This window comes from Equus caballus, chromosome 23, assembly GCF_041296265.1.
Source record: "Equus caballus isolate H_3958 breed thoroughbred chromosome 23, TB-T2T, whole genome shotgun sequence".
NCBI classification, from domain to species: domain Eukaryota; kingdom Metazoa; phylum Chordata; class Mammalia; order Perissodactyla; family Equidae; genus Equus; species Equus caballus.
The window spans coordinates 11,908,919-11,933,264 of NC_091706.1; the positions used below are offsets into that span (position 1 = coordinate 11,908,919).

General features: G+C 52.8%; 1 protein-coding gene and 1 long non-coding RNA gene across 14 annotated transcripts in view; one reads left to right on the plus strand and one right to left on the minus strand.

Moving 5' to 3' along the window:
- LOC138920481 (proton myo-inositol cotransporter-like) overlaps positions 1-24,346 on the minus strand; it is a 165,277-nt gene that overhangs the window by 87,878 nt on the left and 53,053 nt on the right. For 3 of the 13 annotated variants that reach the window (XR_011431704.1, XR_011431703.1, XR_011431700.1), the window contains exon 9: positions 4,273-4,446. The exons of 2 other annotated variants lie outside the window; for them this stretch is intronic. Coding sequence is in view for 5 of the 11 variants with exons in the window: in XM_070248988.1 (XP_070105089.1) it covers positions 3,718-3,968; positions 4,273-4,446 (425 nt within the window). In the remaining 6 variants the exon portion in view is untranslated. Of the gene's footprint in view, positions 1-1,343; positions 3,969-4,272; positions 4,447-24,346 lie in introns of those variants that run through there. 8 more of the 13 variants (XR_011431705.1, XR_011431702.1, XR_011431701.1 and 5 more) reach the window with 4 other exon arrangements.
- LOC138920487 (uncharacterized) lies at positions 16,994-19,452 on the plus strand. The gene is made up of 2 exons (XR_011431723.1): positions 16,994-17,067; positions 17,625-19,452. It is a non-coding gene; the product is annotated as an uncharacterized lncRNA (long non-coding RNA).

Here is a 24,346-nt window from a genome sequence, read left to right on the forward strand (position 1 = left end):
TCCAACCCCCGTCATCCCCAGCTCCTGACCCACCCCTTCCACCTTCTCCCTCACCACGACCTCCCTTCCTCTCCCTGCTTCCCCTGTATGTCTGTTGAGCCTTTTTTTCTTTCCGTGTTTGTCTCTTTGTTTGGTGTTTCTATAAATTTTAAAATTAATTGATTTCTGTTTGAAGAACTCTGCGTTTTCTCCTTTTCAATGGTACGATTCCTGAGCATTAAGTCCAGTCCCAACGCTTGGCCTCCATCGCCGCTGTCCAGTTGCTGAACATTCCCTTCACCACAAGGGAAGCCTGTTCCCAAAGTGCTCATCCGCCGTTCCTCCCTCGCTGCCTGACAACCCCTAATCTGGGTTCCGGCAGGTTGTGGTCAATCTTTTCTGGATGTATCCGATAAGCAGTGTCATGCCATAGGTGGCCATCCTAGTCTGCTTCCATATTTTCAGGACTGGTCGATTTTTCATTTCTCTTTCTACTTGAATAGCATTTTTGCCAGCTGACAGGAAAGTCCCAATGGATTATGGCTTAGATGCTTCAGATGAAGCCCTTTTAGTAAACATGTGCATTATGTCAGGCTACAGACCACTCTTCTAAGGGGGACCCCAGATCCCCAAGCCACACAGGAAGTGCCTGGTTCTTCCTGTGGCCAAAACACAAGCAATAAAAAGGGAGACAGCTGGAAAGACAAACCACAAACTCGAAAGCCTTCCTCCTAAACTAAGGTGAGAGAAAGGTGCAACCTCCCTCTGGACCAAAGAATCCCGAAAGTCCTTGTTTTCAAGGGACAGAGAGTAAACACACGCAATTCCCCCGAGAGGCGATACATAGGGACAGCATATGTCAGAGATGCTCGACCTCCCCCGTGAGGACACGTGCAAACGTAAACACCGTGGAGATGGCATTGGTCACCACCAGACTGGCAGGTTTCTGGTCTGGTTGCGACCAACCCTGGTGAGAATTTGGGGAATCAGAGGCCCCCGCAGATCCCTGGAGAGCAGGGGGAAAGGACACTGCTCTCTGTGAGAATAGCCTGCAGGACCCTTCCAAGTTCCCCAGGACCCCACCTTTGCTGGCAGTGCGAATGCCAGGAGTGTGGCCCACAGGAGGTCTTGCCCAAGGTTTGCAAGATATCTTTTCAACAATAGTCATGACAGCACTGGTTGCAATGGCTGGGAGTTGGGAACACAACTCAGGTTCATGGAGAGGCAATGGGACCCGTGCGGCCCATCCGTCAGAACACGGATATGTGACATCAACAGGGAGACAGACATCTATGAAAATGAATGTGCGTGTGAGAGAGAGACAGACAGAAGGAGACAGAATGAGAGCAACCACACCAGGGAGATATGCACCAAACTGTTTATGGGGCTCGCGACTTTCCAGTCTCTCATCTGCTCCTGGCAGGATGTTGAAAGTTCTTAGAATGTGCGTGTATTCCTTTCCTAATTCTAAAAAGGTGAATATCACAGCTTAAATGAAATCCATTGATGATCCACCTTTGGAATAAAGTACATTCTTTAGTTTCTATTTTTGAAGATTTCTATTCCAAGACAGTGAACGTTTATTGTAGTAAGATAATGAATTTTAAGAGACTGAAGAATTAAGGAAGTGGCAACTCAGGAGTGCCCTTCACGGGTGGTCTTCACCTTTCCAGTCCTTTCCCTTGGTGTCCACATGTGTGTGCGCGCGGGCGTGTGTGTGTGTGTGTGCCCGTGTGCCCGTGCGCGGGGGTGCATGTGTGTGGGGTGATGCATGTTCACACCTGTGCTGCGTGTGTGCACATGGATATGCCGGTGTGTGCGTCAGAGTGCGTGCATCCTGTGGGTGCTGAGTGCGGAGGCCTGCAGGGCGTGTGCTCCTCTGGATCTGATTTCTTCACGGGCGGACCCTGGTCAGACAACACTCTTCCTCTTGGATATCCCGGCATCCGAATTTCCAAATGGCCCCGATGTGGAACGTGCCCCGTTTCTGACTTTCCTCTCCCCTCCTCACGCTGATGGGAACATCAGCCTCCCTCAATCTCTGATCCTGGAGGACATATCCCCAGAGGGGGAGATTCTGGCGCATGACGTCAACACGGTGTTCCGCTGTCGGTCACTCTCTGACCTTCAAGGTCTCCTTCTCTGCTGTGAGCCTGGTTTGGGAACGTGGGGATGCAGAGAGCCTGGGGCAGAGAACTCAGGGAGGGATGGACAAGGACTGGCTGCTAGGATGCAGGTGAGGAAGGCACCAGGGGTGACCTACCCAGCTGGAGGGCCCCCCTCCTGCCCTCCTGGTCCTGCTGCTGCCCTCATCCCTGGTCCCACCCTCCACCTCCCTAGCCCACTTTGGCCTCCCAATGCCCCTCCCAGCCTCTAACTCTCCTGAGCTGAGTAGCCTGACCTGCTGACCAGGACAAAGGATGAGGAGGGCCCACACACTCCTGCCTGCTCTCTCTCCCTCCAAACCCCATCCTCGAGGCAGGAAAGAATATCTAGGGCAGTGCACAGAGTCACAGGGACCACCTCGAACGTGCTCCATCCAGGGGTCGTTCTCAGCTGCATGCGCAGGACCCGCTGGACCTCGTGTGAGCAGAAGGGACTTTGACAAGGTATGGCGGAGGCCTCGTGGAAGGTGCCAGAGCTCTAAGCCTGGGGCTGGGGGGCTTTAGAGAAGGTCATTGAGCCCAAAGCAGAGCTAGGGTCCTCTAGCAGTGACCCTTGCCTCAGGCTCTGTGCCAGCCCCTGGTCCACACAGCCAGCAGACTCTGCTTCTGGGAGGGAGGGGCTGTGCTTAGTGGGGACGAGGGAGAGAGCCCTGGGGACCTTGACAAGGGACTGCCATTCGAGCCTCGCTTTCCTCCCCTGAGCACTGGGCTGGCAGCCGACCTTCCATGGTAGTGTGAGACAAGTTCACAGAGGCTGCACTTGGAGTGGCTGCTCCTTCGAAGAGCCCCACAGCTACTAGCTCCCATGATGAGGAATCCCAGGAGGAGAGCTGGGCCGGGGGCCTGGATCCCACCCGGGCTGGCAGACTGTCATGGCACCGGATGGGGTGGAGAAAGATATTCCAGAGGAACAAAGGAGTCAGAGCGAGTCGGGCATGCCTGGCGGGAGAACAGAGTGGGCAGAGGCCAAGGGCCCCAGGGACTCCTGGGGGTGATGTCAGCAGGATCGGCTCCTGGGCACGAGCTCGGACCAGGCCTCTATTTGCCACATGAGCTGTCTCTCCCAATCCTCCTGGCAGCCTAGTGGGGCATGAGGGATTCTGGCCTTCAATTCACTGATAAGGAAACCGAGGCTTAAAGAGACTGGGTCCCTCTGTGCCCAACAGAGGAGCAGAGCCAGGACTGGAAGCCAGTGCCTGTTAGACCCCATGGGCCCCCCTGACCAGGAAGGACCTCTTTTCCCTAAAGTCCTGACAATCTTTGGTGCTGGTGCCCAGAGAGACCTCATCCTGTGGGGGGATAGGCTGGTCCTGGTCCTCGGAGAGCCCACAGTGTCTGTGGCTGGCCAACCTGGTCACCACCCCAGCCCCAAGCAAACGGGATGGCCCTGGGCCTCAAGTTCAGTGATGGCTGGACGCCGGAATGGGGCTGGCTCCAGGAAAGACAGGAGTCCTGAGCTCCAGGAGGTTGCAATGTGGGACACTGGGCAGAATGACCCCGGGCCGGAGAGACAGGGGTCCTAGGCGATGCTCAGCCTCTCTCTAGCTGGCGACTGCAGGGGAGACCCTGAGCCTCAGCTTCCCCTTCTGCGCAATGAGGAAATGACTGGGCCTCCGTATGGGCTCTTGGGAGACTCCGCTGAGGAAGGACTTGTGGATCTCTTGCCTGCTGCCCGGAGTGCATTGGGAACCACCTGCCAGGCTGTCACAGTGGTCCTCCTGGGTGCGGGGTCTGGGGAGTCCCTCCTCGGCTTCCCTCCTGCTGCCCTGTCCCCAGGAATAGCCAGCATTCCTTGAGGCGGAGTTGAAGAAGATCCAGGCGACTCTGTGTTGCAGGTGACAGGGGCTCAGAGCCGGAAGGACAGCTGGACACATTCCATGCCGCTGTGCAGGGCCTGCCCTGTGACAGCCTCGGAGCCCACCAGAAATCAAGTCTCCTCCTCGGTGGATCCCAGCTGCTGTGACTTTAGGCGCTCCCTCACTCATTCACTGAGGCTTTCATTCCCTCCTTCCTTCCTTCACTCACTCACTCACTCAGTCATTCATTCATTTCTACTCTCACTCATACTTTTCACTCATTCAGCCCAAATCCTCTGGTCCCTGCTGTGCACCCAGCAATGTGACCTCACCAGTGAGTGTGACCTGGCGTGACCCTTGTCCCCGCGGTTCACATCTGCTGTGTGACATGGAAGACGGCCATCTCTCGGGTGAGGGGGAGTGATGAGCACCAGCAATCCGCTTCTGAACAGAGAGGCCAGTCATGCACAGGAAAGAATGGAGAGAAGACGTGCACGGCTCCTCTGCTAGAACAAGAAAAGAAGGAAAAGTTAGGACAAAGAAATATGCCCTATGTTGAACAAAACATGGGCTCTGATTACAAGTGTGCACTGATTCCTAAAACCAACAAAGAAGAAATCTAATGGATTGGGGCTTGGTGACACCATTTTTCTGACCAACAATGGCATTTGAGGAAACATCTTCTAGGGCTCACACTTTTCCTAAGGCCTCTTTCACCTCCTAGCACTTCAATCTTCCTCCTTGGAAGCCTCTGTCCTGGTCCCTCCTCATCCAATGGCTCTTCTGCTGCTCGGGGGCCTGCCCTGCGAGGCCACCCTCATCCATCCGGGACTGTCCGCGCCATTGGGACAGGCTTCCCGCATTCCCCCCTGGGCCTCATGAGCTCCTGCTTCTTTTGCAAGGCTGGCACTTTCACTTAGGATCACTTGGCGTCGTTCTTTGCAGTGGTTTCCATCGTCACACACTGGGTCCCCCCTGATGACTCCCTGAGGGAGGCCATTTGTCAGCATCTTCCAGGCGAGGAAGCTCAAGTCCAGAAGGCTGTACAGCCTGTCCAAAGACACAGCCAGTGTGGCGTCTCAGCAGAGTTTGGTACCCATGCAGAGGAGGATGGAGGGGAAATTGTTTGCAGGTCTTCCCAGGAAGCCTGAGGGAGGATGCGGGGAGTGAGCCTGGAGGATTAAAGCCTTAGCGGGGCCTGAAGAACCAGCACCACTGTGGTGAGCATCACTCTGTCCCAGCAGGAGACCAGGTCCTGCCTGGACTGGCTCGGTCCCCTCAGGTGGAGGGAACACCCCAGGGCATTCCTGCACAAGGCCGCACAGCCTTGCAGGAGAGGGAGGGCCCATGGGGCAGGAGAGCCCTCAGGCAGGGAGGAGGGATGCAGGCACTGCAGGGGGCCGCTATCAGTCTCCTGGGCACTGGCTCCCAGCTGCAGGGGCACTCAGGTGGGCTGAGGGAACAGGAGTGCGACCACAGCAGTGTCTGCGGCTGGGCTCTCCACAAAGGTCCCGCCCTTCTGCCCAGAGAAAGACTCATCTGCATGGCATTTGTCCTTCCAACACAAAGTGGGGTCCAAGACCACCCCTCCACCCCACCTGCCCGATTCCTTTCCACTCATCTCAAGTGACAAGCAATTCTGAATATTTGATTGGTGTTGGATGCCCAGAGACAGTGGTTTTTGGGGCCCACGTTGTAACCTTGCTGGCATTTTCAAGATCTCAGGATTTTGATGCAAAACAGGAAAATGCTGAGGACCCCAGAGAGCTTTCCGGAAGCAAAAAGCTTTGCAGTACTGCCTTCCCACCAGCTCTTCTCAAAATCCTCCAGGCCCCGGAGTCTCCATCTTGGGTGCTCAGATTGCTGGAAGGATGTGCCTTCCAAACGTCCTCAGGGTGGGCTGGCAGGACACACGGAATGGTGGAGCGAGGAATTCAGCAAATCCGCCTCCCGCACAGCAATGACCACACTGGAGAAGCCGGCAGAAAACCACCAGGTCAGCACTCTGCCAAGAGACCGAAGGCACACAACCCACCGAGGAGCATCTGAGGCCGAGGGAGACCAATGAGAGTCTGTGGTGTTTTCACCCAGGGCAGCTCCCGGCCCCCACACCCTCAGTGTCAGGACCCTGCGACAATGGCAAGCCTGAAGGCGGCTGCTTCCCTGTCAGAAGTTGCCTACTTGGTTTCTGCACAGGTGGGGAATCCCCAGCCCCTGAGCATTTCTGGAAACTGTAGCCATCTCAGCGGCAAGCTGCCATGGAAGGCCAACTTTGTAGCTGCCTGAGGTTGGATCCAGAACAGAGCCACAAACTAGCCAGAAAGTGGAGAGGGAGAACCAGGCAGTGAGACAGACACAAGGACTTGATGGGCTCCACGCATCCCTGGGGGTCTGGACGGTTGTGCACACATGCAGGCCTGTACACACTCAGGAGAGACTAGGCAGGTGCGCATTGTGGGGAGGGTTAGAGACCTGCCACCAGCCCAGGCCTTGGCCCCAGGCCTTGCTGCCTCCCAGAGGGTCCCAGATGACTGAGGGGCAAAGCCCAGCCCTGTGGGCTCCCTGTCCTCTCTGGGGCTCACATGCAGAAAGGCCTTCCCACCTGGAAACTTCTCCTTGGTCTTCTTCAGAGGATGAGCCAAGGGGCTCTGAAGGTAGAGAAGGTGGGGAGCAGGGAGGAGAGGCTCCTGAGGCCTCAGCCCTCCTGGGACAGGAAGAGAAGGAGCTGGGAGTGGGGAGGGGGACCCTGCTTTCTCGGCCCTCAGTCCCCCTCCGTGTACACCTCCCTCTGAGGAGATGGAGTCCAGGAAAACCTGGAGAGCAGAGCTGGTCCCGATGAGTAACACTCCCAGGGAGGAGGATCGGAGCTCAGCCCAGGATGAGCCCAGGGAGGAAGCGAGCCTTTCACCGCAGGACACTCCACTCACGGTCAGTGTGGCCCTGGCAGGCATGAATGTCACTGCCTGTCCGACACACCCCTGTGGAGCGGCTCAGTGGGCAGGGACTGGCCTCTGACCGACAGAGCACAGCACAAGTGATAGGCCAGCCCTCCAGATCTCATTCCCCAGGCTGTCCTTCCCACTTCCTCCCGCTCTTGTGTTCCCTCCTTCTCTCGCTCCCTTTGTTTCTCTCTCTCTCTCTCTCAGTCTCTCTTGCCCCTGGACCTAGGGACCATGCACGGATGTCCTGAGCTCCCCTATGTAGAGGTCACATAGGGAAGAACCAGGGGCATGCCCTGGAAAACAGGGAGAAAGGAGCTCAGCTCTCAGTCAAGCTGATCATGACCACGCACACGGGAGTGACCTCCATAGCAAATCTCACTCTAGCACAGCCTCAGTTGAGGCCACAGCCCTAACCTGCAAGACGCCAGGAGGCAGAGGCTCCAGTTCAGCAGTGCCAGCGTTCCTGCCCACAGAGATGGCGAGATCATCAGTATTTGTATTTGAGAGGTGCAGGGTTGGGAGCAATGGAGTCCAGGAGGAGCAGATCCCTCTCGCTGCCTCCCAGGCCCCGGGTCTGGCCTGCCCTCCTCCCTCCGCTCTCCTCCAGGCTCTCTGCAGCCATAGTGCCAGCCTTTCAAACCTCCTCTGGCAAACTCGCTTTGGCCTGAGTGTCTCTGCACCAGCAGTGCCCTCTCCCTGGCACACTGCTCCCGCTATGTGCACAGCTGGCTCCTCCTGTCACTATGCTCTCAGCCAATGTCACCCCAGGGAGGCCTTTCAGACCCTCCTACCCTGTGAGACCCCAGCCCTCCCTGCAGGACACTCTTTCTTCTCATTCCAGTTCATGCTCTTCTCTTTCACACATCTTGGATGTGGTGCTTTTGCCCGTCTCCCTCCAGACTGAGCTCCTGTGGGGCAGGGACCACTGGGCACTTTTTAGCACCACCCCAGGGCTGACCAGGGCTCCTGGCCCAGGGTGAAGGCTTGGCACACAGCTGCTGAATGAGGAAACAGGGGGATCTTCGGTCCCTCCTTCCTGCTTTTGACCTGCTGCAATGGTGGAGACGAACGCTAGTAATAGGAGGTGCAAGCAGGTTCTGAGGCGAGGGGATGGCCAGCGTGACTTTCACATGACTCCTCCTTTGTCCAGTTGCTCCAGCACGGCTCAGTGGGCCCCCCTGACACTGGAGGTTCCCCCCAGTGGCCAGTAGTTGACTGCAGCCACGCCAGGGACAGCACAAAACCACACATTCATCTCTATTGGGGGTTCTCAAGACGGTGGCTCTCTAGGTTCCCAGTGGGACCTACGACACCAAGGACAGTATGAGGGGCTTTGGAAGCTTCCTTCCCCCTGCCCATGTGTTCATTCATGGGCGTCATCTTCACTCACGAGGCATCCTTGCCTCAGCTAGGACAACGACTCCCCTCGACTTCCAAAAGAGCACCCCAACAAAAACCATCTTTCCTTCTACTTTGGCATTGCTGCACCGTGCTCTGGCATGTCCTTCTCTAGCCCGATGATCATCCACCAAAGCCCCTGAACCTCTCCCTAATCCACAGGCCTGCAAGGTCTGGGAAGCATTATCCCAGGGTCTTGGAGCATAGTGGGTTGATGGAGAACCAAGGCCAACAGACACTTTGCAGTCATGTGGATCACTGACTTCAAGCATCCTAATTTATACAGGAGACACTGTGGCCTCACTCCTCTAGCCCCTGTCTACACTCGGGTGTGTGGGGTCGTGGAAGGTCTAGATGCCCACAGAGGTTGGTAACTTTCCATTTGAAGATCCTACCCTTAATCCCACTGGCATAGCGACTTTTACCATGAAGGTAACACATATACAGGCTCTGAGGACTAGGATGTGGACATCTTTGGTGACAGCCATTACCAAGACTACTCCATGGGAAAATTGATCATCACCAGGGTTGCAGCTAAGGAGCAGGGTAACCCTAGGGAGAGATGTGTCTTCAATAGACACTGCCAGGGGATTGACAGAGACAGAAGTGCAGGGAGTGCCGTGGGGTAGCATCTTCCATAGTGTGGCCTGGGGAGGTTTCTCTGAGGAGGTGATTTAAATATTTTTTATTTAGATATTAATTTCCATACCAAAAAACCCAACATTTTAAAGTGTATAATTCACTCTGAATAGAGAACACAATGTTGAATGAGGAGAACAAAGTTGGAAACTACTTGACTTCAAGACTTACTAGAAAGCTACAGTAATCAAGACAGTGTGATATTGGTGAAAGAAATGACAAATCAATCAATAGAACAGAATAGAGAGCCTAGAAATAAACCCACAGGAATATAGTCAACTGAGATTTGACAAAGGAGCAAAGGCAATACACTGGAGCCAACATTGGCTCTTCAATCAATGCTGCTGGAACAATGGACATCCAGCTGCAAAAATATGAATCTAGACACAGATCTTACACCCTTCTCAAAAATTAACTCTATATAGATCATGCATCTAAATGTAAAACGCAAAACTCCAAAACTCTTAGAAGATAACGTAGGTGAAAACCAAGATGACCTTGGGTATGTTGATGATTTTTTAGATACAACTCAAGGCACAATCCATGAGAAATGGATAAATTGGACTTCATTAAAAGTAAAAAGTTTCTGCTCTGTGAAAGATGATAAGAGATTGAGAAGACAAGTAACAGACTACAGTAAAATATTTGCAAAAACACATCTCATAAAGGAGTGATACAGGAAATGCATAGAGAACACTTGGAACTCAATAATAAGGAAACAAACAACCTCATTAATCAATGAGTGAAAGATCTGAACAAACGCCTAAGTGGTTGCTGAAGATTGATGGGGGCAGGAAGAGGGATGACTCTGCAGAGCACAGAGGATTTTTCAGGCATTGAAAATACTCTGTATGGTACCCTAAAGATGGACACATCTTATTCTCTTGTCCAGAGTTATAGAATGAACAAGACCAAGAGTGAACCCTAAGGTAAACTATGGACTTGGGGTCATTATGATGTGCTAATGTAGTCTTATCAATCATAACACATTTATCACTCTGGTGGGAGATGTTGAAAATGGGGGAAGCCATGCATGTGTGGAGGCAGGGGGCATATGAATAATTTCTGTGCTTTCCCCTCAATTTTCCTGTGAACCTAAGACTGCTCTAAAAAATAATCTTAATTTTTAAAAAGCGTATAATTCAGTGGTCTTTAATATATTCACAAGGTTGTGCAATCATCGATGCTAATGGCAGAATATGTTCATTACCATAAAAAGGTTCCTCATGCCCATTAGCAGTCATACGCCATACTTCCTTCCCCCCAGCCACCGGCATTCATTAATCTACTTTCTGTCTCTCTGGATTTGCCTATTATGGACATTTCCGATAAACGCAATCACACAACATGTGGTATTTGGGGTCTGGCTTCTTTCATTTTGCATAATGTTTTCAAGGTTCATCCATGTTGTACCAGGTATCAATACTTCATTCCTTTTTACAGCTGAATAGTATTCCATTGTATTTATATATCACTTTTGTTGATCTATTCATCAGTGTAAACTGCCAAACTATTTTCCTGAGCAACTCTACCTTTTTGCATTCCCACTGGCAAGCAGTGAATGAGTGAGGGTTCCAACTTCTCCACAGCCTCACCAACACTTGGTATTATTTGGCTTTTTTATTATAGTCATCCTGGTGTGTGTAACGTGATATCTCATTGTGGTTTTGATTTGCATTTCCCTAACAACTGATAATGGGGAGCATCTTTACCTGTACTCATTGGCCATTTGTATATTAATCTGGAGAAATGCTTATGCAAATGCATTGCCCATTTATAATTGAGCTATTTGTATTTTTATTGTTGAGTTGCAAGAGTATATTATATATACTCAACAGTAGACCTTTATCAGATATGTAAAGATGTGCAAATATGTTCTCCCCTTCTGTGGGTTGTCTTTCCACTTCCTTGACCATGTCCTTTGGTGCACAAAAGTTTTACTTTTGATGAAGTTCAATTGGCCTATTTTCCTTTTGGTCGCTTGTACTTTGGGTGTCATATGTAAGAAACCATTGCCTAATCTGAGGCCATGAAGTTTAGGTGTACATTTTCTTCTAGGGGTTTTGTAGTTTTAGAGCCTACATTTACATTCCTGATCCATTTTGACTTAAGTTTTGCATATGGTGTGAGGTAGGGGGTCAACTTAATATTTCACATGTGGATATCCAGTTATCCCAACACTGCTTGTTGAAAGACTATTCCTTTGTGATTTTCTTGGCATGTCAACTAATTCTAGAATCTGTGTGTGTTGGGTGTGGTTTGACTTACAGTTGCTTGGAATCATTCTTTATACAAAGGATTTTTTTTTTGTGGCCTTGTGGACTTTCCAACAATACATATGTAGACTGGCCATTAGTGAAGAAATCATTTCATTTATTCTGACTAGTTTTCTCTTTGTTTGCTGTGGGTATGTAATTCCACACCCCGTTACTCCCTGATGGCTGGTAGGCCTCATTGCACCATCGTTCTGGACTGGATTATTGAAGTACCTTTAAAAGTAGTTTCACTGCCTCTATTTTTGCCCCACAAATTTATCCTCAATGCAGCAACTGGAGTGATGTTTTAAAAGCAGAAGTCAAATTCGTTGGAAAATCTCATCAGAGGCTTCCTATTACTCTCAGAGTAAAAGTTAAGGTCCTTATCATGGCCTACAAGCCCAACTGAATCAGTCCCACCCTCTCTCTGACCTCATCTCTGGCCACTCTTCCCCTGTATTAATCTCTCCAGTCCCTCTGCCCTCCATTATGTTCCTGGTGCATGCCAGGCACTCTTCTACCCAAAGACTTGAACTCTATGCTCCTTCCACCTGGAATTCTCTTCCACCTGATGATTTCACAGTTCATTTCCTTCATTATCTTTAATTCTGTGTTCAAATGTCACCTTGGTGAGGCTTGTCACGACCATGCCATTTAAAGTAAAACTATCCCCTAGTCCTGACACTCCTTAAACAACTTGTTCCACTTAGATTTCTCCCCATAGCACTTATCATCTTTTAAAATAATATGTAATTATGTGAATCAGTGTTCAATCAGGACACAGAAACTGTGCAAAAGATTGAGCACGAATAGTTTATACAATGAAAAAATAAAAGTGTAAAGAGAACTATAGAGAATAGCCCAGAATTACAGTAGAGTAGCTAAGAAAGAAACAAATGTGGGAGAGGTCCACTTCTGCAAGGCTGCGTCCAGACTTTGTCGGAGAAGGTGTGGCTGCAGTTCAGGGATGGTGGAGGAGTTTGCTGGTTGCCAAGGGCCAGAGCTGGTCCGTGGTCAGAGCAGCATTCAGCGGGTAGGGAAATGTAGGCCGACAGTGGCAAGTGGCAAAGTTCTGTCCCCTCCCAGGTCCAGGCGGGCTGAGGATAGGACACCTACAGTACTCACTGGGATTCTACTCGTGGGGGTGCCACTCAATACCCCTAGGAAGCTATCCAAGGGGATCCACTGATTTCACTGTTGATCACCCACTGTGGGTGAGTGCCTGTGGACATCCCCAAATTGTGCCACTGCTGGTTGTACACCAGGAGAAAGAAAATGAAAAAACCTGGAAGCACCCTGGAACCAGGAAGGAAGCCCCTTTGCCCTAAGCCTTCTGCTAACAAAGCTTAACCCCTGCCAGGTGCAAGAGAGAAATGCCTACTGGGTCCACCTTCATTATTGCAGAGCAAACAATGGAGGGCAACACATTGATCTTGTATTAAGGGGCAATCCATTGATAACTGGTATCATAATTCACTGACTTATTTTATTTTATGTTTTCCATGCTTTTATTTCCAACTTACCTCTATTGTTATATTTGTAGTGAGTTTTTTGAAGACAGCATATGGTTATATCATGGTTTTTAATCTACTCTGCCAATCCCTGTCTTTTAGTTTGCATGGTTAGTCTATGTACATTTGCTATAATCATTAATATGTAAAGGCTTGTATTTGTTTCCTAAGGCTGCTGTAAATAGTGCTATAAGCCAGGTGGCTAAAAAATAAACATTCATTCTCTCACAGTTCCAGAAGGAGAAGTCTGAGATCACGTGAGATGGGGAAGGTAGAAAATCCAATAAAGGGTATGCTAATGAGATGGTCACTATTGTGGGCAACTGGGACTCAGTCTTCCTGAAGATCGTCTGAGAAATAGGGTGGAACCATCTCAAGACTGCCCCATGGGGAACAAGGAGCTTAGGACTATTAGCCCATCAGTTACCATCTCTACTGACTCGGTAGGTGAATTCACCCGCACTTCTGGTCACCATGTGTGTCATGGGAAGCACAGGGGAACAGAGGATGCAGGCATTGAGATGGGAAGCTGTGACCCTCTCAGTGTGCAGGAACTGCAGCTGCAGTGGGCTGAGGGGCTGGGCCATCAGCACTGTCAACCATAGTCCACCCCTTGCACTGCACTGATGCACTCATGCTCCAAACCAAATCTGTTCTGGCAAATTCTGGAACTGAGGCTTTAGGTTGGCAACCAGCCACAATCTCTAAAATAGTGAAGGGAGATGGTTAGTAGAAACAAGGTACAGTCCCAGCTTTCCGGGTGGTCTTGGGGCCTTAACTGGCATCCATCCTGCCTCCTCTCCTGCCACTTCTCCATGTCCACCTATCCCAGCCAGCAAGCCCTCTGGTCTTGGTGATTGTTTGGTAGTGCCATGAAAACCTTCTTGTTCCCATATGCCAAGGAAGGCCCAGACATTGTCCCCGTTAGTGAGACATCTGGGAAGTAGCAGCTGTGAGGAGCTTTGACCACTCTGAGATTCAAAGGAGAGGTTGCGAGAGGTGTCAACAGAAGTGATGAGAGCTACAGCTGTGGAGTAGAGGCAGTCATCATGGTGTGGGTGGTATGAGGGTCTCCCATCATAAAGGGATGCAGCCATCCAAAGAAATGCCTCAGGCCATTGGGTACTGGGGGGCGGAGATAGGTCTCCCCTCCTGCCGCTGTTCTCCCAGTGGTGTCTACCACCAGTTGAACACATCCAGTGTCCAAAAAATCCCCCACACAATTGGAAAACTCTGCAGAGTTCATCTGCTGGGGCACAGCACAAGATGGTGGACGTCAGGCAGCCCCTGGAAACCTCCAACTGCAGTAAGCATAGGGTTCATGGGGACAGCCCTGTACTCCCAACGACCCCTACATGGTGTTCCATCATCTTTTTCAAGGATGGAATTAAATTTGTCAATGTCATAATATGCTTAGATGAGTGACTCCATATAATGAGGGAAATCAAGGTCTCTGGGGTAAAGTCAACAAGAACAGGACACAGGAAAAGCTCTCCCATTGACATAGAGGCTCCAGCATGTTTACTAATCTCTGGTCCTAAAGTGCACTGGCCTCACCCTTTCCTTCTCCCAGGAGGGAAGGCTTTCTGCTCAGCAGCACCTTCCAAGCTGGCAGTTGATTACTGGATCGTGCCAGCACCCTCAGTACAATCCCCCAGGGGTTTATTAAAGAGGGCTAATTATTGTTATTTAGTGAGTACTTGGGGGTGTGCAATCGACAGTGGTGTCCAATGTTCTGCCAGAGAGGCACAAAGCTGCCCTTGTGTGGCTGCAGCACCTGTGTACAGGGCCTACGTCAGCTGTGGGTCTCAGGCGAGATGAGTCAAGCCCAGGATGTACAGGGTCAGGGAGGGAGAAGGCCAAATTCTTGCTCAGAAGGCAGCCAGGACTGAGGCCAAGAGAGCCAGGTGCCCAAGTGTGCTTAACCATGAACTCAGAGCACAGGCTCCTTGTGGCCTGTTTGTGCCTCACTCAGCCCATTTATCCAAAGGGAATGAGATGTGAGGCCTGTCTTATGGTACATGAGGCAGTCAAAGCTGAGGAGGGAGGTGAAAGCATTTTGGAAAGTCGGGGTTCTAGAAGAATGAATGCAAGCAACTTGCAGTATTGTGGGTTTGGACAGGCTCTGATGGATCCTGGTCCCTGGTCCCACTCCAGGCAGAAGGAGGGAAGAGCCCTCATTCACTGAGTTTTGTACACGTCAGGGGAGCCGGGTCTTTGCAGGCCCACTCAGCAGAGCCTTACAAAGATCCAAAGTGGTCAAAGTTGTGGGTGCCCCTGTGGGGGAGGAATCCTCTGAGTCTCAAAGAGATTCAGTATCTCGTTTATCCTTGAGTGAACTAACGACCAAGAGCACCTAGCACGTGGATGGAGCTCCTCCCCACAGGCCATGGAACTCGTGAGACCCGGGAATCAAGCCTTTCCCTTTGAGGAACTTAATTCTAACAGAGAAGATGGGCACTGAACACTCATGGGGAGAAATGAGCAGACGATCCAGAGAGTAATGAGTGCTCTCTGGGAAACACAGCCTGGCCTCGGGGTCCAGAATGAAAGGGGCGGCATGGCCATATCTCTCCCTCCTGTGGCCTGGGGAGGCCCCTCTGAGGAGGTGATATTTAAACTGATCCTGAGACATAAAATAGTGCCCCCAGTGCCAGGAAGATGTGGCGTGAGGGTCCCAGGCCCAGGATGAGCAAATGCAGGGGCCCCAGGGCAGGTGAGAGCTTAGACTGTGGGGACCCTGTGGGACTCAGCTGATTGCACACCCTGTCTCGGCAGTTCTAAAGCTCAGTCCCTCTCCCCTCAGCAGTGAGGGGCCACTTACCAGAGAACTGGCTGAAGATCCAGCCCTGGGATCCTGGGGGAGGGGGATGGGTGGGAGGGTAAGGAAGCCCTTGGCCTTCCCTCCATGACTGGGAGTGCAGATACGCACCCCTGCCCCTTCTGATAATGTCCTCATCCAGATGGCTCACCTGGAGTAAGCACCCTGGGAGGCACAAAAAAGGGATGGTATTATATGTCTTTTATTCTGTTGTGGCATTTAATTGTCACTCATTATATTCCAACAATAATGACAGTCCACCTCCCCTGATGCAGAATTGGCTGGGATGCTAGGTGGGAGGGGTGTGGACAGTGCCAAGTGTTCATGGGCAGGAGCCGAGCTAGGCATAAAGGGCAGCGCTGTGAGGACCTCGCACAGCCTCCTCCAGACCCCAGTAACCTGCCGGCAGCTGATCCCTGGAGATGAAGGTACTGTTCCTGACCATCATTCTCGGCCTGATCACAGCCCTGCAGGCCCAGGACCCTCTGCTCTTCCCCTTGGAGAAAGAGAATGTGAGCCCAGGGAAGGGCAGGGAGAGAGGTATAGGGGAAATGTGGTGACTACCTCTTGGCCAGCAGTGACCAGGGGCCTTGTATTAGGAGGTATCATTCAAGGTCGTAGGTCTGACCCTGTGCTCCCTGCAGAGCGTGGTCAGAGGAGCAGGAGGCTCTGTTCTTGTGTCTTCAGACAGGCCTCCTCATTGGGCCCAGAGGCTGAAGCAGGGGAGTGGGTTCAGCATAGGGACTGTTGATCTGACACCTTGGGAACCCAGAGGCACTGAGGACCCTGTGGAGTAGAGACTCATCCAGGGCCAGGGCACAGTCCCAGCAGAGAAGAGATTCATGGGTCGAAGACCCCCTGCCTCTGTTTAGGGCAGGGAGCCCTGAGTGCTGGGCTTGTTCTAACAGAGCCCAGGGTGTGGATGTGTGGGACCCAGCCAGCCTTTGGAGGACAGCAGCTGGGGTGCTGGGGATGTCTGGTGATGGCTGCAGCCCATGCACCGGGGATCGGGGTAGTGGGGTGAGGAGGAGATTCTGGGCCGTGTCTGTGCTGGACTCACAGCCCCCACCCTGCTCAGTTCATAGGGATGTGGTATGTGAATGCCATGGTGGCTGGCAAGGACCTGCCTAAGGAGAAGCGGCCCAAGAAGATGTCCCCCTTGACAGTCACTGCCCTGGATGGTGGAGACTTGGAGGCCACGGTCACCTTCATGTGAGTGTTGCCTCCCAAGGGTCCTGCTCTCCCCTCCTCCTCTCTCTCCCCAGGCTGTGAGGTGGCCCAGAGCAGCCCCTCTTCGTGCCTCTTCCCATCCCACTTTGGGATGTGGGTAAAATGAATGTCCCCCTGACCTTGAAGGCAAAGAGTCCAGACTGTGGGGGATGACAATGGAACTTGTGGGGACACCAGGGCAGAGGCCCATGTGCCAGGTGAGCTCAGGTTGGCTCGAGTGTGTTTCCCGACAGCCTCTCCCTCTGCCTCCCGTTTTCCAGGAAAGGGGACCAGTGCCACGAGAAGAGAGTTGTGATGCACCAAACTGAGGAGCCTGGCAGATACAGCGCCCGTGAGTCCAGACCAGGCTGTGTCACATTCCGCGCCAGAGCCCAGGCCTCCCCTTCCCCTGAGGCCGCCTTGCTGCCCGGCAGTCCCTGCCCTGTCCCCTCCCAGGAGCAGCTAACCACTCCCTTCCCAGGAGCCTCCCTGTCCTGACATTGGACAGGTTTCTCCACAGCAGGGGTGACAGTACCAAACCCTCCCTCCGGATGGTCCCTAGCAGTGAAGCTTGCAGAGAAACCAAAGGTTGAGGATGAGGATGCAGGGCGGGGCAGGTGCTGGGAGAACAAAGGACAGAGCCCAGCCTCTGATGTCTTCTGGCCTCTAGTGACTCCACTGCTTGGGTTGGAACCTTCCTCATGAGTAGTCTCCCTCTCCAGTGTGGGGTCCATGGTTCTGAGCAGCAGTGTGTCCTGGGCATAGGACCAGCTTGCGCACCTGGATTGCAGGGCAGTCAGTATAGTTAGGGTGGCCGAGAAGGTGAAACGTTCCAGAATGTTCCCTAATGCCTCAAATATTTTCTGCAGGAATGAAGACTCTAAAGACCAATTTTCTCTCTGTCTGCAGATGGGGGCAAGACACACATGTACATCCTGGACTTGCCAGTGAAGGACCACCACATCTTTTACTGTGAGAGCCAGCTCAGAGGGAAAGCAATCCGCAAGGGAAAACTCGTGGGTAAGAGGCTGCTGTCACAGGTCCTCAGAGATCCGCCTCTCTTGACCCAACCCCACAGGCTCTGCTGCTAGAAGCCAGTGGAACTGGCTTCAGTCCTGATTCTGGGGAATATGAACACCCTGCTTCTGTCTTTGGGGGCCTGGCACAATTTGCTGCCCTGGGGTTGTCAGTCTGAATTCCCACAGTGACCTGACTTCTCACAAACGGGATATGGACACAGCTGCAAAGTCCCATCTCCTGGGGTCTGGGGCGTGAGACCAGGTCAGCATTGGGGAGTGCACTGTTGCTGACAGAGGTCTTCTTGGAGCAACGACCCTCCAGAGTGGGATGAAGCCCAAGAATTCTCTGGCCAGAGAGCATCACAATTCCTCCAGGCCATCAGCTTCCTCCAGGCCATCAGCTTCTTCCAGGTCCGGGGTGTGACCCTGCAGCTTGGCTTTGAGAGTGGGCCTGGGACCCAAGGGGACCTCGGTTTCTCGGAGTGTCTCCCTGGCTATCCTCCTTTACAGGAACCTGTCACCTGGGTGGTGGCCTGTCTCCTCTGGGCCTAATCTGTATCCACTTTCAGGCGGAACCCTCCATCTCAGCCTCAGCCATTACAGGACAAAGCCCCCCAAGTGCTGGGAGGTGCTGTCTCCTCTTGGGGTCTGCTTCCTGAACCTGGGGCTCACCTGGTCACCTCGCCTACAAGTGGAAATCCCGACATGAGCCTGGAAGCCCTGGAAGAATTTAAGAAATTCACAGAGCACACGGGTTTGCCACAGGACAACATCATCATGCCCGTCCAGACGAGTAAGAGTACAACTCTGCCCAGGTTCCGTGTCCACTCTGCATCCCCCTCTGTCCCCCATGTCGCTCCCTGTGTCCCCAACAGGTTCCTTGTGTTCCACTGTGCCCTTCAAGTCCCTCTGTGTCCCCCATGACCTTCCTCTCCCCTTCCCCCCCATGGGGGAGACATCAGCGCTGCGATGTGTCACAGGGGCACAAGGGCCCCACTCCAGGTCTTTGTTATTGGTGTCAGAGCTGCGGCTTGATGGGGTCTGGGCCCTTGGCCAGGGTCTCTTCTCATTGCTGAATTTTCCTTGGTTTCTACAGAAAGCTGCATTCCTGAAAGTGACTAGGGTAAGTGACCCTTGAAGCAAACAAGAGTCCTGGGTTCAAAGGGATGTCAGGAGTCACCAAGGCACCCCTAAGGTGGAGACAAGAGGGACTCCATGTGAGCCAGGCAGAGCCTTGTCTGCTCTGAGATCCCTCTGGGATTTGATCCTTACTTGGGATGTCTGTCCCCGAACATCATTCCTGGGACATTTAGAGACTCCTTTTTCTCTGTCTCTGTAACTTGGGACCAATGGGCCAGGGTCTGTCCTCCACCACACCCATGCACCTGGTGGAAGTGGGAACCTGCCCTCCATGCAGCAGCCCTGAGAGCATTACATGTGCCCCCCAACACTGCCACCCCTGAGAACCCCACGCCTGCCCCCCCTCCCCGCCCCTGTCCTGGACTCACTGACCCTCTCCCTTCTTCCTAGGGCAGGGGGCACCAGGACCCCACAGCAGCCCCAGGGCGACACCACCAGGACCCTCTGTACTGCAGTACATGGAAGGAGCCCCTGCCTCTAGAGCCTGACCTGCTCTGCCCCTCCAGTTACCTTGACTCCCCTTCCTCCCCCAGCCATGCATCCCCTCTCCTAGTTCCACATAAAGAGCTTCAGCAGTTCCTGGTGACTCTGCCTGTCTGTGGGGTCCCTCGCGTGGGCTGGGAACTGGGAGGAAGTGGGCAAGCTAGAGAAGGCAGGACAGGAGGACCCATCTATGTCTGCATTCTCCTTGAGAGTTAGACCAATCCAATGGGCATTAGGGTCCAGGCCGAGGGATGGGTGCTACAGCTCTGACCAAGGGTCTAATGGGGGACAGGTCTGACACCCAAGCAGCTCAGGTTCTGGGTGGTCACGTGGTTGGGGAGAAGGGATGTGAAGATAACAGGGTCGGATACAGCCCAGAGGTGATGACATGTATGCAGGTGGGGATCACCTGGCCCCTGATTCCCAAATGCCTAGATGTGGTGACAGGAGTGCTAGGAGGCTGCCTTTGAGGGTGCAGGCAGGAGACCAGGCTTCCACAGGCCATCAGGATGGGGACAGCAGGACCCTGGAATCCCAGCCTGGGTGGCACTCTGCTCCTGCCCCTTCCCCCTAGGCCTGGCTGGACACATGCACTGCCCCTGGGGAGGGAGCCACTTCAAGAGGAACCTTGTTCACAATTGTAATGTCATCACTATGGTTTCCCAAATGCCCCCGGGGCTTTGCAGTGACAGCCAGCCAACTGAGGTCAGGGTCTCCTTGCTTGTGGTGGGAGAGGTGAACGCAGCCCAGCTTCCCTAGAGACAGGGGGGTGCCAGGAGCTCCCTTCTTGCAGGGTCAGTGTACCTTCCAAAGTCCCAGGCCCAAGGTCCCCGGTGGGATGGCCAGTATCCCTGAGCCTCTCCTGGACACAGCAGGCCCCAGATGCAGACTTCTGGGACCCTGGCATGTGTATGTTCCTTCCTTGACAATGAAATACAAAGTCTGGAGTCCCTGCATAGTGCAAGCCCCCCACAGGTTGAGGCGGTGCCCAGGGGTCCAGCAATCACAGGTTACAACTGCCTTGGCTTTGTGTTTTCAGCTTCCATAAGGATGACAGTCCTTATACCACTGTCCCTGCAATGGCACAAGGCCATCAAGGCAGGAGCCTGGGAGGAGGTAGCCAGTGGAAGCCTCTGTGCCCGCACGCCCCTGTCCTGGGATTCCAGGGCCCAGTGTCATGTGTCTACTTGGTGCTGACCTGCCCCTAAGCAGTGGTGTGCCTCTGATGTGGCTGTCCCAGGGGGTTGTGCAGAGGAGGGGCTGTGGGCTGGCCAGGGTCACGGTGCAGGGTCCTCAAGGGTCGAGAGGTTAAGACTTGGGGTAGGGATGCTAAGATCTGACAGGTGACAATCCTCAGCAGATCTGCCCCAGGACATGTCTCTCCAGCTGGAGAACAAGTGGGCAGAACTGAGGAATCCCTGTGACCGGCTCCCGGGCTCATACAGAGCCTATTTTCAGGGTCTGTCTTCCTAGTTGGAGGGCAGCAGAGTTCCTACATGGAGTCTTTTCTTTGGTCTGGGAATCCAAGTCCAGTACCTGCCCCAACACTGTCTGCCCCACAACAGCCTTGGCCCTGCCTGAAGGCTGTCCAGGTGCCCGGTCTGTGCTGGGCAGTTGTCTTCGGTAGATTCCTGGACCCTGCAGGGCCTTGTGTCTGGGGAGGACCTTCATGGACAAGATGGGGCAGAACAAGTGGAATCTTAACAGAATCCTGCAAACCACACTTCCCATGGGACAGGACCCTATACGGGCCCCAGGAAGACTGCAGACTTTCTCAGAGAGGCAGTTGGCATGCTGGGGACTCAAGTCCCTGTGGTCAAACCACCATGCTTTACTCCGCACCTGGACTTCATTCTGGGTGGAGCCCAAGGAGCGTCCCTGAAATGAAACCACCCCAAACAGGCCCAAGTCTGAGGTCCTAGCTGTCGTGGCCTCAGAGCAATGGGTGGACAGACGGAAAGAATAAGAAGTGGACCCCACATAGAGTTGATCTTTCCTGCAGACATGACACTTCTATTTCTCCCTTTCTCCTCCTGGTTTGTTTACCTGGTTTCTTGCACAGTCTGTTCCTCTGAGAAGCGGCCACTGAGCTGAGTAAGAGAGCAAGAGGGGCCTCTGGGTTGCTACCTGAGAAAGATCAGGAGGGAGGAAGCCAAATGAAGCAGGAGACCCTCTAAGGAGCCTAGCTGGCCCAGCGGGGAGTTGGGAGAAATGGCTGCCCATGGAGGAGCCTGCATGGTGGAAAGGCCAGCTCAGCACTCTCCTCCCCAAACTCCCAATGGGCTCGGTCCTGGGGTGCTGCCACTGGTGTCTTTAGCCAACTGTCATCCTTGCAGCTCATTGGCAGGCTCGCTCCTGAAGGGGCTCAGAGCGTCACCCTGCGTGGACACTATAGCCCACCTGTCATGTCCTGAGCGCATGTAAACACCTCTGCTCGCCTTTAGGGAGCAGCTCCTCCAGGTCCTGGGAATCCTCCTTTCAAGAGGACACTCAGAAGGGAGACGACAGCGGTCAAACCACAGCCCCTGACCCTCTGTAGCTGGTCCTAGGGCCAGACTGACCCACACACCCACCCTTCGGTAGTTTCTTCTCTATGCCACACACCCTGAGACCCCCTCCATCTCAGTGGGGCCCAGATGGATGACCCAGATGTTCCTGTTTACTTGCTGGTCAGAGGGCAGTGTATGTCTACTCACGCTCACCACACATGGGAGCACCACGTCTGCACAGATGAGCACTCGACCCCTGACCTCTAGTTAAGAAGGGGTTGAGAAGAACCATCTAGAGCAGGAATCAGGCTGGTCTCCTCCTGAGGGACCCAGTTCAGGTCAGCCCTGCACTTAAAAGGCCCTGCTGTGCAACTCAGCAGAAGGAAATGACTCCCCACTGCCGAGGAGCTGCCTCTGTGGGGGCTCACTGACCTCAACTCACCCCTTCTAGGGTCAGCCTTGAGGGGACCCAGGCCACAGGTGGGGATTGCCTAGGCCACTTGGCCAGCTACCATCACTGACCACTGCACTTTCGCTCCACATCAAGTTCAGAAACTCCACACAACTCCTCTCATCTCCTTCTGAGAGGCACAACCTCACCCTCACCCCCGTCACTAATTCCAGAATATTTTCATCACCCCATAAAGATTCCTCAGGCTTTGGCAGTCACTTCTTATTCCTCCCCCTTCTGTGACCCCTGGCAATCACTAATCTACTTCCTCGCTCCCTGGATTTGCCAATTCTGAACATTCTCATAAATGGAATCCTGCAATATGTGGCCTTTGGTGTCTGCCTTCTTCCACCCAGTATCACGTTTCCAAGGTCCATCCATGTTGCAGCTGTGTCAGAACTTCATTTGCTTTATGAGTGAATGATATCCCATTGCTTGGATAGATCGCATTTGGTCATCCATTCTTCAGCTGGTGGACATCAGGGTTGTTTCCACCCTTTGACTATTGTGAATAGTCAAACCTGACCTTTGTCGGGACCACCAGCAGCGGTGATGAACGTCCAGCAGAGGAGCAGCATGGCCAGGGCTGGAGGGTTCTGGGGCCTGGTAAAGGTGGAATCATGAATCCTTTGGAGCAAGAACTGGGTACCTACCTGCACTTGGTTAGGGTCTCAGTCCTGTTATTCTGAGCCCCACATGGACCTGGGCCAGAGTTTTCTCGTGTCCTTGGTGACATCTCCCAGGCACAGCAGAGCATCTTCCTGCCCTCTAGTGGAGTGGGGACCTCAGTGAGGCCTTGGACAGGTTTCCATTCACCATAGGTCCCTCCACCCTTTTCAGCAAGAACTGGACCGGGTAGCAGTGGGAATGTTGTGGAGCCTCCCCTTACCATACCCAGGCACACACACACACACTCACATACAGACACACTTGCAGCACAATATAAACACAGAGAGACACATACGCAATTGTGCACATGCACACACTCAGTTACACATAGAGAGTATTATGCACACAGAGAGACATATACACACATGTGCATGTGCACACATGTGTACATGCCTACATATGGATATTCATGTGCACGAATGAACATGTAAATTTGTGTACAAATGCATACACGAATGCACACATAGATAGACACATATGCAGATACACATACATGCACACAAACACACTTCACACATGCACATGCACAGGGGCAAAGTGATGCCATTTGCATTTGGTGGAAAGTTCTGGGAGCAAAATGGAGGAGGAATGAGGGACAGGGAAAGCAGAGGCCACTCAGGATATTTCAGTCAGAGATCTCATCCCAATGCTTCCAAGTCTCGAGGTAGGAAAGGGGCAGCAGCAGCAGAGGGAGGAGGTGGACTGCGGGCATGCATCTGAGCAAGCCCCCAGGTGGTGTGAGGAACAGAAGTGAAGGGTACAGAGGGTCAGCGAGGTCTCCCAGGGCCTCACTGGGAGCAGTGGTGAAAATACAGAACACAGGAGCCAGGGTACATTTGAGAGGAATGAGATCAATTCCGCCTGCAGGGAGAAAGGCAACTGCAATGGGAGCCGTGGGCATCCTTGTGGGGATGTTTAGAGCGGGCTGGATGCTTTGCTTGGAGTTCAGGAGGTCTGGCGGGAAAGGAAAGGTGAGGGGACGTCAGCTCCAAGGTGGGATCTGTAGCCTGGACTGGACCAACTCTCCCAGGGATGCTCGAGGGACGGGGCTTGTTGAGGATCCCTGGGGCTCATACAATAAAGGCCAAGGGGAGGTGGAGGATACACACAAGGAAGCCATTGTTTTATCTTGCTAACTCTCAATGCAGATGTTTACTACTTCCCATTCTGATGACATTCTCCCTTCCAGATATGTTTTTTCAAAAGGAATCAAACCCAAGAGTAATGATGGCTAATTACAAAAGTTTAAGAACATCCATTCACAGGATCCAAACAATATAATCACCACCTACATGGCAAACTTGAAGGGCCTTTATGAAGGTGAGGGAGCGGCAGGATCCTGTCTGCAGGTCAGCCTAAGCCAGAGGATAAAAGGGCAGC